General features: G+C 44.5%; 1 protein-coding gene across 2 annotated transcripts in view; it reads left to right on the top strand.

Annotated features, from left to right (window-relative positions):
* CLCN2 (chloride voltage-gated channel 2) overlaps positions 1 to 18,440 on the top strand; it is a 143,039-nt gene that overhangs the window by 115,939 nt on the left and 8,660 nt on the right. Inside the window, exons 17-21 of one of the 2 annotated variants that reach the window (XM_087872477.1) lie at positions 3,780 to 3,964; positions 7,305 to 7,413; positions 9,705 to 9,781; positions 9,973 to 10,032; positions 16,920 to 16,958. In XM_087872477.1, coding sequence (XP_087728603.1) covers positions 3,780 to 3,964; positions 7,305 to 7,413; positions 9,705 to 9,781; positions 9,973 to 10,032; positions 16,920 to 16,958 — 470 coding nt within the window. The remainder of the gene's footprint in view (positions 1 to 3,779; positions 3,965 to 7,304; positions 7,414 to 9,704; positions 9,782 to 9,972; positions 10,033 to 16,919; positions 16,959 to 18,440) is intronic. The other variant, XM_087872478.1, reaches the window with a different exon arrangement.

Here is an 18,440-nt window from a genome sequence, read left to right as displayed (position 1 = left end):
GCCAAAGATGATATACAGAATGGACTTATAGAAAAATATTTAGAAGAGAAAAGAGTCTCAAAAATTACTAGTCAACAAAAAGAAAGAATGAACTACCCTATAACAGTTGAGGAAATAATTGCAGCAATTAAACAATTGAAAACAGCTAAAGCTCCTGGAACAGATGGATTGACTGCAGTGTATTATAAAACTTTACAAGCAGAAATGGTGGAACAACTTAGAGACTTATTTTGCAATATACAACAAGGGGGTAAAATACCCCCATCATGGAAATCAGCATATATTACTTTGATACCAAAAGAACATGTAGGTCCTAAAAAACCGGAAAATTATAGACCAATATCTCTTTTAAATAATGACTATAAAATTTATGCAAAAGTATTAGCCAACAGATTGATGCCAGTAATTCAAGAGGTGATTCATGATGATCAAGCGGGATTTATCGAGGGCAGATATATGAAGGATAATGTAAGGCAAGTAATAAATTTACTGGAATATCTTGAGAAGAATAAACAGATCCCTGCAGTGCTGGTCTTTTTGGATGCAGAGAAGGCCTTTGATAGAGTGGATTGGAATTTTCTAGTAAAGACTTTGAAAAAGATGGACTTTGGGGACCAATTTATACAGGCGATTTCGGCAATTTATCAAGAGCAAAAGGCACAGATTATTATTAATGGAAGTTTGACAACAGAGTTTAAAATTGAAAAAGGAACAAGACAGGGATGCCCGTTGTCCCCACTTTTATTTATTTTAACACTAGAAGTCTTGTTAAATACAATACGGGACTCTAATATCTTGAAAGGTATAAAGATTAGGCAAGAGGATTACAGAATAAAGGCATTTGCAGATGATCTGGTTGTTACCCTATCACAACCAATGGAATCAATAATCTTGATGAAGGACATTATACAAGATTATGGTAAAGTTTCAGGTTTCAGATTGAATCCAAAAAAGACTAAAATGATAGTTAAAAACATGACACAAGATCGCAAACATGAGCTTGAAAGGAGGGCAGGTTTTGAGATTGTACCTAAGGTAAAATATCTAGGAGTTCAGGTTGCAGAATCAAACATGAAATTGTTCCAAAATAATTATGAGGTGTTGTGGCGAGAGGTGCAGAAAGATATGGAGACTTGGAAAAAACTGCAGCTGTCTCTACTTGGAAGAATAGCAGCAGTTAAGATGAATATTTTGCCAAGATTTCTTTTTTTGTTTCAAATGATTCCAGTGCTTAAAAGTGATAAACAATTGAAAGTTTGGCAATTTGGAGTGAATAAGTTCGTCTGGAACGAGAAGAAGCCGAGAGTGAAATTGAAAATTATGCAAGATGTTCCAGAAAGAGGAGGTCTTAAACTTCCAAACCTACAGCTATATTATGATGCAGCAGCTTTAACTTTAACAAGTGATTGGTTTGGAAGTAAAAAGGCTGGAATATTGAATGCAGAAAGTTTTGATCTAGAATTTGGATGGCACGCTTACTTATTTTATGATGACAAAGTTGATAAAATATTTAAAAGTCATATACTTAGAGACTCTTTGATGCGAGTTTGGAAGAAGCACCGACTCAAATGGGATTATAAAATACCGCTATGGTTGGATCTTGGTCATACCTTGTGGAATACAAATATAATGTCACTCGGGGGGTTTTTATACAAAGAGGTTCTTTTTACAGATGCGGGCAGATGGCAGCTGAAGAATTTGCAGACACTGTTGGACGAAGGGATTAATTTAACTTGGTTACAATATAATCAATTACAATTGAGATGGAAAGAGGACCAAAAAATTGGTATTATGTTGCATGAGGAAGAATTGGTTAGACATATAAGAGAGAAAGGTCCAATGCATATTAAAAGGCTTTATAATGTTTTGCTAGAAAGAGATTCAGAAACTGAATTAGTTAAAGACTGTATGATTAAGTGGGCACAAAATTTTGAAGAACCAGTGATGTTGGAAACATGGGAAAAAATTTGGGTCCAGAATGTTAAATTTACACAGTCGCAGAATTTGAGGGAAAATTTTTACAAAATGTTTTATAGATGGCATCTAGACCCTAAGAAACTGTCGTGTATGTATCCTAATGTTCAGCCAAAATGTTGGAGGTGTGATTGTACAGATGCTACATATTTTCATATTTGGTGGACCTGTAAGAAAGTTAAGGCTTTTTGGATAAAAATTTGGTGGGTTATGCAGAATGTTTTGAAGAAAAAAATTCAATTTTCTCCACAACTGTTTTTATTGGGTATAGCTAAGGGTTTTACAGTGGATGAAACAAAGTTGATTTTGTATATGATTACAGCAGCGAGATTGTTGATAGGTAAATATTGGAAAAATGTAGCTTTGCCCACCGTTCAAGAATGGACTTTGAAGATGGCCAGTTTCGCTGAGATGGCGAAGATCTCAGCATATTTAAAAGACCGCTCACAAGAGACTTATGAATGTGAATGGAAAAAATGGATAGATTATGTGCAGAACAAATATCAAACTAGGAAGTATCAAATAGCTTTTTATTGATAGTATTATATTACATTAAGATAGAAATATTTGAACTATGTGAAGATGAAAAATGATATGGGGGTTGGAGGGGGTTTAAAGTTCAAGGTTTTTTTTTTTATATAAAGGGGATAATGATGGGGTACATTCTATGGAAGTCCGGGGGGGAGGGGAGGGTTAGGGGGGGTTAGGGAGGAGGGGTTGGCGAGCTTGGGGTGGGTTAGGGGGGTGAAAACGGGGTGAAAATGTAATTGTAAAACTTTTACAATAAAAAAAAAAAAAGCTAGTTACAGTAGAACCAGTAGTGAAATCCAATTTTTTTTACTACCGGTTCTGTGGGTGTGGCTTCGTGGGCATGGGCATGGGAAGAATACTACAAAATCTCCATTCCCACCCCACTCCTGGGGGAAGGATACTGCAAAATCCCCATTCCCTCCCCACTCCTGGGAGAAAGATATTGCAAAATCTTCATTCCCTCCCCACTCCTGGGGGAAAGATATTGCAAAATCTCCATTTCCACCTCACTCTGGGGCCAGCCAGAGGTGGCATTTGCCGGTTCTCTGAACTACTCAAAATTTCCGCTACCGGTTCTCCAGAACCTGCTGGATTTCATCCCTGAGTAGAACCTCTGGTCACAAACATAATTTGTTCCATAACTTTGGTCACAAACCGATTTGGTTGTGACCTGAACCTAATTTTGGAAATTTGGCGCTTACAAAAAAAAAAAGGCGCGGAAGGGGAAATCGGCCACAGGAAAAAATAGTTGTGGATTTTTAGATCAGAACCCGATTTGCTCATAATCAGAAGCATTTGTGACCAGATGATTCGACTGTACTTGGGAACTGAGTCACTATTTCAATTTGCATTGCATTTGCATTGCACTAGAAGTTGCTGGGAGGACTGGCTCACCACAACTTTAAGAGAACTGGGATTTTATTCAGTGGATCAAGCTAGTTACTTGGGAACTGAGTCACTGGTTGCATTTGCATAGCACCAGAATAACCAGAGTCGGAAGGGACCCTGGATGTCTTCTAGTCCAACCCCTTCTGGATTATTTCAAAAACATTCGAGAATTATCCTATTTTCAAATTCTCCCACTCTGTGGATCCAGAAATGGTTGACTTTGCCCAGCACGATAAGGTGGAAATCAAGCTTAACGCGCCAAGGAAGCTTAGCGTGCAGGCGAACGTGTCTCCTAATCTTTATCTGATTCGCTTAAACACAGCTGCGTATTGCTTCGCCATCTGTCCTCGGTCCATAAAATAGATTCGGTTTGCTTCCCTCTGCAGAATCCATGATCTTGCTAGGATCCGTGGACCGTACTCAGATTGGCGCCCTCCTCCACGACCAGCTGAGCTACGTTCGCCGCCGGCAGTTTATGCAGGAGAAAACCCAGCTGGAGCACCGGGTCCCTGAAAAGAGCCAGGAAAACAAGGAACCGCACCACGTACCGGACACAGGAGTGCGCTTTCAGGTGACCAGGGGGCCTTTTTACACCCACGGTGTCTCTGCCAACAACTTTCGTCTTGTAAAGAACTCAAAACCTGTCGAACGCCAGGGAAATCGGGAGATTCAGGCAGCTCCGAGGAGTGTAAAGATTTTTTTTGCAAGCTTAAGTGCTCTACAAAAATCTGAGCTACTAACGGTCAAGGGAAATGAAGGCATTCATGATGGGCTGGGTTTAGAACTCTTGTGGGCATGCAGGGATTCATGACTGATGACGCGTTTGATCCCTCCCTCGCGCTCAGCCTGGTTATCTCCTAAAAAACCATTGGAAAAAGAGAAACACACAGTCACCTTCTGTCATCCTATTAAGGTGCAGAGTAACTGTCAGGCCTCCTGGGTAACCCCGACAGGAGATACAACCAGATGAGCTAATTCTACTTTAAAGCAGTCCTCTAATTTTGACCATCATGAAGCCTGCCCGTCACCATCATAATGAAGGACAGTTGTAAATCAGGTCACCCATGTGACTGACCCAATCTTATGACCTTTCTTTGCAGGGGTCGTTAAGCAAACACGGCAGTCATTAAGTGAGCTAACAGTTTGCTACAGGCCGATTTTGCCAAAACCCAGAAGCTAATGCCCGTTTTCAGCCAAACCATCGTAATTGTCCGTAAACCGCCTAGAGTTGCTGTGAGCGAGTAGGCGGCTGTATAAATACACTAAAATTACAAACTATTCTAAAAATACGAGTTCCAGGTATATTAGTAAAAAAAAGAAGCAGACATACTGCGAACTCCGGAACTTAAGATTTTAAAATTTAGTAAATTAAAATAAAAGAATTTTATTTTAATTTACTAAATTAAAATAAAAGAATTTAGTAAATTAAAATAAAAGCTTAATAAAGCTTAGTAAAATAAAATTTTAATTCTTTTAAAATTTTAAAATCTTAAATTCCGGAGTTCGCAGTACGTCTGCTTCTTTTTACACACTAAAATAAATAAATAAATTAAATAAATAAGTAAAAGGCTATCATATGACTGTGAGACACTGCAAATGGTTTTAAATATGGTTGCCAAGTGCACAACGTACGGTCATACGACCACAGGGAGAGGGGCAGCCATTAGAACTTTGAATCTGGATAGTAAGTACCCCCCCAAGGAGGTCCGTCATAAGCCGTCATAACTCTGAACGGTCGCTAAGCGACAAGTTAGAAGTCGAGGACTACCTGTCTTGCAAAGCTAGTTAAGAGGATCTTGCAAATCTGAAGGTACAAATCTCCTGTCTCCATTTTTAAGCACCTGAACAATTAGATGGTTCAATCCTACCAGGTTTCCCCCGAAAATACAACCTACCCTGAAAGTAAGTCCTAGCTTGATTTCTACACATGTGCCCAATATAAGCCCTACCCTCGGTGGTCCCATGTAACACCATTCCTGTGTGAGCTGCACTGGTTCCCAGTGGTCTTCTGGGTGCGATTCAAGGTGTTGGTTGCCACCTTTAAAGCGCTCCATGGCATCGGACCTGGATATTTACGAGACCGCCTTCTGCCTCTGATAGCCTCCCACCGACCAGTATGCTCCCACAGAGAGGGTCTCCTCAGGGTGCCGACGGTTAGACAGTGTCGACTGGCGACCCCCAGGGGAAGAGCCTTCTCTGTGGGGGCACCTGCCCTCTGGAACGAGCTGCCCCGGGAGATTCGTCGGATTCCCGACCTCCGTACCTTTCGCTGCGCCCTTAAAATGCTATTATTCCATCAAGCAGGGCTGGCCTAAAATTTTATGGGAATGGGTTATTTTATTTTAGATGATTGGCCAAACTATTGAATAATTTTAAATTGTTTTTAAGTTTTATATTGTTGGTTTTTATTTTGGCTGTACACCGCCCTGAGTCCTTTTCGGGAGAAGGGCGGTATAAAAATTTAATAAATAAAATTAAATTAAATAAATACCCTCAAAATAAGCCCTAATTAAGACCCTGCCCACTCCAGGGTGCATGGCAGGGGTGAAATGCTCCCGGTTCAGACCAGTTCGGAGAACCGGTAGCGATGGCGGCACGAAGCTCTGCCCATCCGCCCGGTCATCGTTACTTCCTGGTTTTAACCAGGAAGTAACCAGTTTTTTGCCCTCTGCGCATGCGCAGAAGGGTTTGCACATGCGCACTTCCAAACCGGTTGGGAAGGTAAGTAGATTTCACCCCTGGTGCATGGATAAAAATTAAGCTAGGGTGGAGATGATGGGGTGGAGCTGCCTTACTACTTACCTTCAGACAGTTACAGCCAGGCCTCGTACACCTCGGCCCATTTCTTCTGCAGCCGGCAAGGCCTTCCTGAAGGCCTCTGCAGCTGATAACAGAGCTCCGGATCGAGGCCTTCAGAATTATTTATTTATTTATTTATTGGTTCGATTTATATGCCGCCCTTCTCCGGAGACTCAGGGCGGCTTACAAGGCGTTAAGCAATAGCCTTCATACTTTTGTATATTTTATACAAAGTCAGCTTATTGCCCCCACAAACTGGGTCCTCATTTCACCTACCTTAGAAAGGATGGAAGGCTGAGTCAACCTTGAGCCTTGGAGAGATTCGAACCAGCAGAAATTGCAGGCAGCTGTGTTAATAACAGGGTGCACTAAACCACTGTACTATCAAGGCTCTTTTGCCCCCCCCCCCCAAAGTGGTGTTCTTTTTTATATACCAAGTCAGCTTATTGCCCGCACAATCGGGGTCCTCATTTTACCTACCTCGGGAGGATGGAAGGCTGAGTCAACCTTGAGCCTGGGGAGATTTGAACTCGCAGTAATTGCAGGCAGCTGGCAGCTAAGTGCTACTTAACAGCACTTTAGTCCACTGCGCCACCAAGGCAGAAGGAGTTCCTGAAGGCCTCTGACAGTGAAAAGGAGGCCAGGGGCAATGCACACATGTGAGGTGAGTCAGTGGAGGACATCCTCCCCCCTCCTCGAAAATAAGACCTGGTGACTTTTTTTGGTGGCAAAAAAATTGATAACACCGGGTCTTATTTTCGGGGAAACACAAGGTGAGTTTCTTCCTCTAACCGTCAAGCCACTGAGGGCTCCTCTCCCTCTTATCTGACTAGGTGGCTCAACGGCTAAGACACCGAGCTCGTCAATCAGAAAAGTCGGTGGTTCTAATCCCTAGTACAGGTCTCCTGCGTGAGCAGGGGGTTGGACTAGATGACCTCCAAGATCCCTTCCAACTCTACTGTTACCGTTACATTCTCTTATCTGATTATTTTCCTGGGGAGCTTCTCTTTCCCTCATTCCTCAGAGTCTTTCTCACAAACCATTAAGCATCCGAGCTCGAAGTCGTCTCCCTTGCTAATTTCTTCTTCTTTTTCTTCTTCTTCTCCAACCAGATTGGGCCAGAGGAATCCCCCTCCTTCCTCCCTCCGCAGAGCGAACCTCGTAAACCCCTGAAGCCGGCTCTGAAACGGGTCCCCAGCACTTTATCAGACAATCCTTCAGGTAACCGAAAAAACCCTTTTGCTCTATTCCCCTTGAGTTCTCCACATTTCAATGTAAACTCCCTCTCCTTACTGGAGCACTGGTGTTGTTACCTACTTAGGTAATGAAACGTCTGCGAGAAAACAACCAAGCTCAGAGGGCACCAAGGAACGCTTGTGTCAACCCTGAGCTACAAATATTCCCCTTTTTTTGGTGCAATGCAAACTGTACCGTTTTCTCTTAGAGCAGTGGTCACCAACTGGTGGTCCGTGGACCACTGGTGGTCCCCAAGAACATTTTGGTGGTCCGCAGAAAAATTATTTGCATTTTTGATATTGCACTAAATCAGGGGTCCTCAAACTACGGCCCCTGGGCCGGATACGTGCAATGAACGTTTGCATTGCTGTGGAGATTCTCCCCCTTCGGAGTCTTTTTGTGTGGGTCGGAGGGGGACAGAAATTCTGACTCGGGGTCTGCTTCGGCCTCCTGGTGAGGGGCTTTGGGCGAAGGCTGGAGGGAAGCGGTGCTGGTGGCGAAGAGCCAGAAGGCCTCGTTCCAGTGGGGCTGCATCATGGCCTGGAACTGGCTGACCATCTCAGCCCACTGAGCCTCCAGGTGCCGGTACCTGGCCTTGCACTCCCGCAGGTCTTCTCTCTGCTTGGAAAGCCTATGCTCCTAGTCCTCAGTGAGGTGCTTCTGCTGAATCTCCTTCTCGGTCAGATCCAATTTGAACTGAGCTGTTTTGCCAACTCTTTCTCATGGTGGCTGCTTAGCTCCAGCAACTGCTTCCTGTTGGGGCCGTAAAGAGCCCAGGCGGGCAGGCGAGGAATGGCTGGGAGGGGAGGGGTGAGTAGAGGCCGGCGAGGCGCCCCTCGACGTGAGTGACATCGAGTTGACCACACCCACCCAGCCACCTAGCCACACCTACCCAGCCGGTCATTAGGCAGATCATATTAGTGGTCCGTGGGATTTAAAATTATGAATTTAGTCGTCCCTGAGGTCCGAAAGGTTGGGGACCCCTGTCTTAGAGGGTTTTCTCTTAGTCTGGTTCCCAAACTGCCCTCATTGCATTGGTCTCTAAAAGTGGGCTTCAGGTTTCTAGTCCTCTGCACAATACAGGTAGTTCCTGACGTACGACATTTCATTTAGTGACTGTTCGAAGTTACAACGGCACTGAAGAAAGTGACTTATGGCCGTTTTTCACACTTAACGACCATTGCAACACGACCGGTCATTGTGATCAAAATTATCGACGCTTGGCAACCGACTCATAATTATGACGGCTGCAGTGTCCCGGGGTCATGTGGGGATCCCCTTTTTGCGACCTTCGGACAAACAAAGTCAGTGGGGAAGCCAGATTCACTTAACAACCGTGTTACTAACTTAACAACTTCAGTGATTCACTTAGCAACTCTGGCAAAAAAAAAAGCTATAAAATGGGGCGAAACTCACTTAAGAGATGTTTCACTTAACAACAGAAATGTTGGGCTTAATTGCGGTCGTAATTTGAGGACTACCTGTATGGCATTTGGATCCTCCCCCAGGTACTCTCTGAATAATTATGATGTCTCTCTCTTCCTCCCTCCCTCCCTCCCTCCCGCTTTCTCTCGCTTTTTTTCTCTCTCTCTCTCTTTCTCTCTCTTTCTCTTTCTCTCTCTTCTCCCTCTTTCTCTCTCTCTCCCCCCCTCTCTTTCTCTCTTTCTCTCTTTTTCCCTCGCTCTCTCCCTCCCTCTCTCTTTCTCTCTTTTTCTCCCTCCCTCCCTCTCTTTTTCTCTCTCCCCCTCTTTCTCTTCCTTTCTCTCTCTCCCTCTCTCTCTCCCACCTCTTTCTCTCTCTCTTTCTCTCTCTTTCTTTCTCCCTCCCCCTCTCTCTTTCTTTCTCTTTTTCTATTTCTCCCTCCCTCTCTCTTTTTTTCTCTCTCTCATTCTCTCTCTTTTTCTCTCTTTCTTTCTCTCTTTTTCCCTCCCTCTCCCTCCCTCCCTCTTTCTCTCTTTTTCTCCCTCCCTCTCTCCATCCCTCTCTCTCTTTCTCTCTCTCTTTCTTTCTCCCTCCCTCTCTCTCTTTCTCTCTTTTTCTTTTTCTCTTTCTCTCTTTTTCCCTCCCTCTCCCTCCCTCTCTCTTTCTCTCTCTTTCTCCCTCCCTCTCTCTCTTTCTCTCTATCTTTTTCTCTCTTTCTCTCTCCCTCTCTTTCTCCCCCTCTCTTTTTCTCTCTCTTTTTCTCTTTCTCCCTCCCTCTCTCCCTCTCTTTCTCCCTCCCTCCCTCTCTCTCTTTTTCTCTCTCTCTCTCTCTTTCTCTCTCTCTTTGTGGACAGCTGGGACAACTGAGACGGCAGGGATGACCTTGCGGAACCTTTTTTGTGCCAACGCCTCAACAGCAGAGTCCGTGGAGGTGAGCTCCCTGTTTTTAATCCTCCCATCCTTCTCTCTATCTTTGAGCCAAAAAAACCCCACCATCTTTACTTCCCAGGCCGCTGCTCGCTCCCTAACATGGCAGACTTGTCCCTGCTCCGCCATTCCCCTCCTGAAATTATGTTCTCTCTCCCTCCCGTTTGTTTTGTTCCCCTGGTAAAAAATTAAAAGGAGGAGAATCCGGGGGCATCCGAAAAGCACAAGTCGAAACGCGTCCGTATTTCCGTGGTGGTAAGTGTGGGCCAGCCGCCCCGTATCCATTCCTCTCCTCTCCTTCCAAAAATCACAGGAACTAAAAACTAGAGTGGCTGTAGAGGATTAAAACTGTGCTGAAGGTTGGGGGGTGGGAGGTGTTTACAGGATTTATAAACACCCCAATTCAAGACAATTTGGCTTCTGGGATTCACACATGCCTAACTAGGCGACTTAGAAAAAATCTGCCTGTTTATCCGTATAAACTCTTTTGGCAAAGTTTAGTATTAACCTTGTATTCTTTCCGACCTTCGATCTAAACCAGTGTTTCTCAACCATGGCGACCTTCAGATGGGTGGACTTCAACTCCCAGAATTCCCAGCCAGTTTGGTTGACAATGTCTCGTTTTTCTTGCAAGAAACATATGAAAGAGATTTTTCTTATTTATTTATTTTTAATTTTTTTTTTTTAATTTATATACCACCCTACTCCCGAAGGACTCAGGGCGGTGAACAGGCACAAGATAAAACACAAAGAATACAACAATTTAAGAGCAGAAGTAAAATCGAATTAAATCAATTTAGCCCAAGACAAATTTAAAACCCCAGGTTAAGAACAAATTAAAATTTACATTAAAATTTACATTAAAAAGAGAATGGGAGAGGTTAGGCCAGACCAGCCTGGTGAAATAAAAAGGTCTTGAGAGCGTGGCGGAAGGTGCGTAGATCCGGGATCCTCCGTATCTCCGGGAGGAGCTCGGGCCCATGGAATGTATTTTCCAGAAGAGCTCAGTCTTTATTAAGATGTAGACCAAGAGTCTCCAACCTTGGCAACTTTAAGCCTGGCGGACTTCAACTCCCAGAATTCCCCAACCAGCTTTGCATGGAGGACTTCAAACTCCCAGAATTCCCCAGCCAGCTTTGCTAATGCAACCTTCGGCTGTATTGACGGAAGCATGGACTTCAACACCCAGAATTCCCTAGCCAGCTTTGCCTGGAGGACTTCAACTCCCAGAATTCCCCAGCCAGCTTTGCCTGGAGGACTTCAAACTCCCAGAATTCCCCAGCCAGCCTTGCTAATGCAACCTTCGGCTGTATTGACGGAAGCATGGACTTCAACACCCAGAATTCCCTAGCCAACATTCTTTAAGATGGGTGGACTTCAACTCCCAGAATTCCATGCTGGCTGGGGAATTCTGGGAGTTGAAGTCCACGCATCTTAAAGTTGTCACGGCTGAGAGACCCTGTTCTATATTACAGATCTTTGTTCGCATAACATCGTGCAAATAGGTTTAGCTGTGCCTTTGGTTCTTCGCACATCCTGGCCAACCCATCCTTAGGCTGACCGGTACTATCCTTATCATTAGAAGAAATCTGGCATATGGCACAGTTGTGTTAATTTTGATAAGCCCTTCCTAAAGTTTCCGAGGTTGAAAATCACTGATATTATAGATAATAACTTGCCGATTAACGTGAGTCCATATCTTATCTTCAGATTAACAAGCACACACAATGCACACTTAATTATGGCATATAAATAGGACTCAGAGTACATATACAGTAAAGCACCTAATGTTGGAAAAAATCCACCTGGTTTGAGCTTTCAAAAAGCATTGAGCTCAGTGATGGGTTGCCCCCGGTTCAGACCGGTTCTATAGAACCGGTAGTAAAACCGGAGGGAGGCTCCGCCAGGGGTGAAATGTAATATTTGTTACTACCGGTTCTGTGGGTGTGGCTTGGTGTGTGTGTGTGGGGGGGGGGTAATGTGACTGGGTGGGCGTGGCCATTTTTTTTTAAAACAAAACTTTTCAAAGCATTTTTTCTAATGCTTTGAAAAGCCTCTACCGATCAGGCAACTCAGCCGGGATCGTCACAGAGGCTTTTTAAAAAATGCCTCTCTGCTGATCAGGCAACTCAGCTGGGATCGTCAGAGACTTTTCAAAGCATTTTGTTTACCACCTCTTCGGCCGAAAAGGTTGTAGAAAAAATGCTTTTAAAAGCCTCTGACGATCCCAGCTGAGCCGCGCGATCATCAGAGGCTTTTTTTTTTTTTTTTACTTTTAAAAGCATTTTTTCGGCCGAAGAGGTTGTAGAAAAAATGCTTTTAAAAGTAAAAAAAAAAAGTCTTTAATGATTGTGCTGCCCAGCTGGGCATGAGGGGGTGGGCAGGGATTTTTGATGCTGGTTCTCCGAACCACCCGCCTCCATCGCTACCGGATCGGGCAATCCGGTCCGAACCGGGAGCTTTTCACCCCTGCCCTGATGTCATCAGAACGCTTCCGTGCCTGTGGCCCCCTTGCAAACTGGTAGTAAAGGTAAGTAGAACCCACCCCTGATTGAGCTATCCAACCTTTCGTTGACATTCTTTGAGCTGATTTTCTGGGACAATTTGTACAGGAAACCCAAATTCAGCATTGTTTAGAGAAAAATATAAACTTCCCCTAATATGCTGCCTTTTAGCTCAGGCGATTTCAAAATGTCTGGATTTAAAAATCTCAGAATTCTGGCACGGGAATTCTGGGAATCGAAACCCAGCCATCTTAAAAGCAATTGAGAAATGCTGTTCTAATGTACAGGCGGTCCTTGACTTATGACCCACAATTGAGCTCAACGTTCCAGTCGCTAAGCTTGTTAGGTGAGTCTTGCCCCGTTTTATGACCTTTCTTGACCCCGTTGCAAAGAGAATCACCGCCGCGGTTAAGTTAATAACTCAGTTGTTAAGCAGATCTGGCTTCCTCATTGCCTTTGCTTATCAGAAAGGGATCACGTCACGTGACTCCGCCCGGGACATTGCAACCGTCATAACTAGGAACCGGTTGCCAAGCGCCCGGATTTTAATCACATGGCAGCAGTCGTAAGTCGTACGCTGCAATGGTCGTAAGTGTGAAAAACGGTCATACATCACTTTTTTCAAGTGCTGTTCTAACTTCGAATGGTCACTAAATGAATGGACGTAAGTCGAGGGCTAGCTGTATGGCCACAGTCCAGTACCTTCAGCACAGTTCCGCCTCTCGTTTTGATTGTGTTTTGGTGTTAGCGGTAGCTCACAACAATTCGCTCCCTTCCTTTGACAGACCAGTTGATTTATTAAAAGCCACATCCTTTGGAACAGCCAATCCTAAACATTGCTTGCCTTCATCCCTGCCTCCGAATTGCTAGCTTCCCTGCCTCGCTTCCATCTTTCTCTCCTCAAAATAAATCTGGATCGTGAAAGTGATTTTGGGTGTTTCTCTGCCGGTCTCTTAAGAAGATACAAATTCCAAACTCGACTGCAGAAAATAGGACTTCAGCAACAGAGTGGTCAATGCCTGGAATGCACTACCTGACTCTGAAGTTTGTTCCCCAAACCCCCAAAACTTTAACCTTAAACTGTCTACTGTCGACCTCACCCCATTCCTAAGAGGTCTGTAAGGGCCGTGCATCAGTGGTGGGTTGCTCCCGGTTCACACCAGTTCACAACAACTCGTAGTAAAAATCTGTAGTAGTTTGGAGAACCGGTAATAACATTGGCTGGCCACGCCCCCGAATCCGGTCCAGTCGCCGCTCGCTTACCCTGCCCACCTCATCAGAGGCTTTTTAAAAAAAAACTTTTAAAAGCATTTTTTCTACAACCTCTTTGGCTGAAAAAAATGCTTTTAAAAATTAAAAAAAAAAGCCTCTGATGATCGTGCGGCTCAGCTGGGATCGTCAGAGGCTTTTAAAAGCTTTTTTTTCTGCAACCAGCCGAAGAGGTTGTAGGAAAAAAAAATGCCTTTAAAAGCCTCTGGCGATCCCAGCTGAGTTGCCTGATCGCCAGAGGCTTCTAAAAGCATTTTTTTCCTGCAACCTCTTAAAGTTGTAGAAAAAATGCTTCTAAAAATTAAAAAAAAAAAAGTTGGCCATGCCCACCCAGTCACATTATCACCCCACCAAGCCATGCCCACAAAATAAGCCACGCCCACAGAACCAGTAGTAAAAAATTTTAGAACCCACCCCTGGCATGCATAACTGCACCAGCGTGCCTACCGTCCCTGTCCTAATATTCCTTTTTACTGACTCTTTTCATGTATTCAAATTATATTTATACTTTTTAGTTTATTTGATTTATATATCGCCCTACTCCCGAAGGACTCAGTAATCTTGATTACCTGTAATCTTATATATGCTTGACAAATAAATAAAACTTAAACTTAAATAAACTTAAACTTAAGATGGAGAAAGAAAGGGGGCTGAAATAGACAATCCCGCTTGGTGAATGTTGGCCTTATAAGGGCTTTTTATTCCCCGTTTGGTTGACGAGGTCGCGTTTTTCTTGCAAGAAACATAAGAAAGAAATTTCCGGCCTCACGGAATGTGTTTTCCAAGGAGAAATCAATTCAACAAGCGTAGCTCTTTGCAGCTCGGCCTTTATTGTGATGTACACAGTGACGCAACAGTAACGTTGCTCAAGATGCTAACGCAACGTTAGGCCGTATTGACAGAAGCATCAAGGAACACAGCCGCAGTCCTGGATTTTGCAAAAGTCCTGCGTAGGATTCAAGGCACAGGTGCAAGCAAGGAGGTGAAAGCCTCTGTACCTGGGAGAAGATAAAGAGTCAGGGAGTCCTTGCGCTACATTCACAGGATATATGTAACCTGGTTACTGATTTAATCCAATGGTACTGGCGACCTGCGGGTGTGCCCCAGTGGTGGGTTCCAACCAGTGGTGGGTTCCTCCCGGTTCCGCCGAGCCAGTAGCGGTGATGATATGACGTCACCGAACTGGTTCTGCCCCCCCCACCCCCCGCACGTTATTCTTACCTTTGATTTGGCCCCACCCCCAATCTATTGCTGCCTCCTGAGTCCCAGCTGATCGGCTAGAAGGAAAAAATCTGTTTAAACTCTTGCCGTGGGGCTTCAAAGGGCTGCCCTACAGCTGATCAGTGTTAAAAGGCAGTGTGGTGGTAGACCGGTGCCTCCAAAAACGAATGAGTAGACCTGTGCCTCCAAAAACGAATGAGTAGATCGGTGCCTCCAAAAACAAATGAGTAGACCGGTGCCTGCAAAAATAAATGAGTAGAACGGTGCCTCCAAAAACAAATGAGTAGACCGGTGCCTCCAAAAACAAATGGGTACACCGGAGCCTCCAAAAATAAATGAGTAGACCAGTACAGTTCTGCAAGCAGTTAAAAGCCTGGTAGACCAGTACCTCTGCTAAATCCTAAAGAATTGTCACATGACCATCAAGCCACGCCCACAAAATAAGTCACGCCCACAGAACCGGTAGTAAAAAAGTTTAGAACCCACCCCTGGTTCCAACTGGCTTTACTACCGGTTCTCTTCATGCACGCGCTTCACGCGTGATCGTCGTACCCATGCATGCTTCGCTCGCATGTGCGCCAAACTTGCACTTCACACAAGCGCTTTAGGAATCTGCCCAGTTGAGGTGTGGCAATCCACTCTGCCGCACCTATCAGCTGGGCTAAAAAAGAAGAAATAAAAGGTAAGAATAACACGGGGGCGGGTCGGAGGGCCCAGCTTCCGGACAAAGAGAACCGGTTCGGTGACGTCATATCGTCACTGCTACCGGCTCAGCTGAACCAGGAGGAACCCACCACTGGTGTGCCCGCCCGGCACTATGCCGTCCTATTTAGCCACGTTTTCTAAGGCACACACATGCATAGAAGGCGCGCACTCACATTTTCAGTGTGCAGCAAACCGGTTGTCAAATTATGTGAAATCCAAAATTTTTCCCTACCAGTTCTGTGGGCGTGGCAGGGAAGGATATTGCAAAATCTCCATTCCCATCCCACTCCAGGGGAAATATACTGCAAAGTCCGCATTCCCTCCCCACTCCTGGGGGAAGGATATTGCAAAATCTCCATTCCCACCCCACTCTGGGGCCAACCAGAGGTGGTATTTGCCGGTTCTCCGAACTGCTCAAAATTTCCGCTACCGGTTCTGCAGAACCTGTCAGAACCTGCTGGATTTCACCCCTGATTTAATCCATAATGTGCGCTTGCACAGTGCATTAAACCATAAGCTAACCAAACAGCTGGGGACTTTGCACAACAGACTAGTGCAAGTCTGCACTGACATGTAGGCCTCGTCTTACAACCACAAATGAGATCAGAATTTCAGTTGCTAAGCAAGGCAGTTCGTAAGCGAGTCCCACGCCGTGTTATGACCTTTTATGCCATGGCTGTTAAGCAAATTACTGCTGTCAAGTGAATGGCATTCTTGGTTTTATAAACAGGGGCATAGAGTCAACATCAGGTGAAGTATTAGTACCGCTTTATAAAGCTTTAGTAAGGCCACACCTGGAATACTCCCATTCAATTTTGGATGCCACGTTACAAAAAAGATGTTGAGATTTTGGCAAAAGTGCAGAGAAGAGCAACTAAGATGATTGAAGGCCGGAAGTCTAGAGAAAAGAAGGACCAGGGGAGACATGATAGCAGTCTTCCAATATCTCAGGGGTTGCCACAAAGAGGGGGGAGTCAAGCTATTCTCCAAAGCACCTGAGGGCAGGACAAGAAGCAATGGGTGGAAACTAATCAAGGAGAGAAGCAACCTGGAATTAAGGAGAAGCTTCCTAACAGTGAGAACAATTAACCAGTGGAACAACTTGCCTCCAGAAGTTGTGAATGCTTCAACACTGGAGGTTTTTAAGAAGGGACTGGACAGCCATTTCTGGGGGAGGGATGCAAGGGTGAAAAATGTTCCTAAATGGCTTTTTTTCAGTGCCGTTGTAACTCTGAACGGTCACTAAATGAACTGTTATAAGTCCAGGGCTTCCTGTAGTTCTCTTGCCAGCTCCTGATTCTCCTCATTTGAGTGCAGTCTCTACCTCTTTGTCACCAGTTTGGTCAGCTGGGCCTCTCATCCTTACGCTGCCCGGTCACACTCTGTGTCTCTTTTCCTACATACCTGTGGTAAATATCCCTTCTTTCCTTGTTTCTCTTGCAGGAGGAATTTGATCCGGTTAGCGAGATGACTCCAACTGAGGTAAGGTTCTGGTAGTCCCCCATTTTGTCTGAGATGCTGCAACTTTGAATGGAGAGGCATTCCTGCCACCTCCTTAGCAAATGCTCACAAAAATAAGTCTAATTTGTGACTGGATAACCAGGGACAGGCTCTTCTTCTTCTTCTTCTTCTTCTTCTTCTTCTTCTTCTTCTTCTTCTTCTTCTTCTTCTTCTTCTTCTTCTTCTTCTTCTTCTTCTTCTTCTTCTTCTTCTTCTTCTTCTTCTTCCTCTTCTTCTTCTTCTTCTTCTTCTTCTTCCTCTTCTTCTTCTTCTTCTTCTTCTTCTCCTTCTCCTTCTCCTCCTCCTCCTCCTCCTCCTCTTCCATCTTCTGCCATATCCATCATCGGACGTTGGCCATCATGTTGGCAATCCTATCAACAGCCGCACGAAAAAGTGCTACTGAGTTTTGTCTAAACCAGTCCCTTAAAATTTGAAGCCATGATGTTCTTCTTCTGCCTGGACCTCGCTTGCCTTCGTTGGAAGAAATGTCCATCTAGGTTCAGTTCCAAGTGGGGAGAAAGACACTGGAAACATGGAGACTGATTTAATGGTAGACAGGACCACGTGGTTTTGAAGTCCTGGGCAAAAAAGGCACATGGGTGAGAGAGAGAGAGATTTATACCCTCTGTTGGGCTTTGAATTTGAGCTTGTATTCTGATTGGTTGTCAGACTCCCATGGGGCCATGCAGGGCTAACTTTATAGGTTGTCTATGTCCCAGGCTTGGTTGAGCCTTGCTGGGTGATGATGTAATGAAAGGGCTTTGGGCAATTCCTACTATGGCTCTGCCTGAAGGAGGTAGATCTTTGTTATGTAGAATAGACTGGCCCAGGCCTTAATGGCCCATTGACAAAGGTGGGGGGACTGAGTTTCTGCCTTCCTTTTAGGGGAAATATTCTGCCCTTTTAAATATTTCCTAAAATATCTCATTTTCCTAGGAGAGGGGTGGGTGCTAACTTCCTACACTTGCAAGATTGTGCTATTATATTTCAATAAATATAGTTTTAGTCTAACCTGTAGAGTTGATTCTCAGGTCTAGTCTACCTAGGTGGGGCTGACAGCTTTTAATTAAATCAACCCAGTTGTTGTTTTCTAGCATCTGGAGGGGGGGGAGGGGTAAAAGACTTTATTTCCACTTTCTTGATTTTTTCCTGAAGTGGAGACGGTTGCAATTGAACCTTGGACCATGTGCAAAACAGGCCCTTTGCCATTGATGGAGCATGAGATTGCTACAATTGCCTTAATCAAGAAGTACTGGGAACGATCTGATAATGCGCTATCCATAAAGATCTCCGATACCTAGCAAATAATTAACAAGCAGAAGCCTTCGAGCTTCTGGTTTGACTTATTGGTTGCTAAGAGCTGGGAAAAAAGCTTGCCTGCGTTTGCTGCCAGTTTGGCTTTCTCTTAATCACCTATCTGCTTTAAATTATTCGCACACTGGCTGCGATCAAACAAAACACTTA

This window comes from Pantherophis guttatus, chromosome 6 (assembly GCF_059756535.1).
Source record: "Pantherophis guttatus breed Tessera chromosome 6, ASM5975653v1, whole genome shotgun sequence".
In the NCBI taxonomy this organism is placed as follows: Eukaryota; Metazoa; Chordata; class Lepidosauria; order Squamata; family Colubridae; genus Pantherophis; species Pantherophis guttatus.
This window is presented reverse-complemented; position numbering and strand designations above follow the sequence as displayed.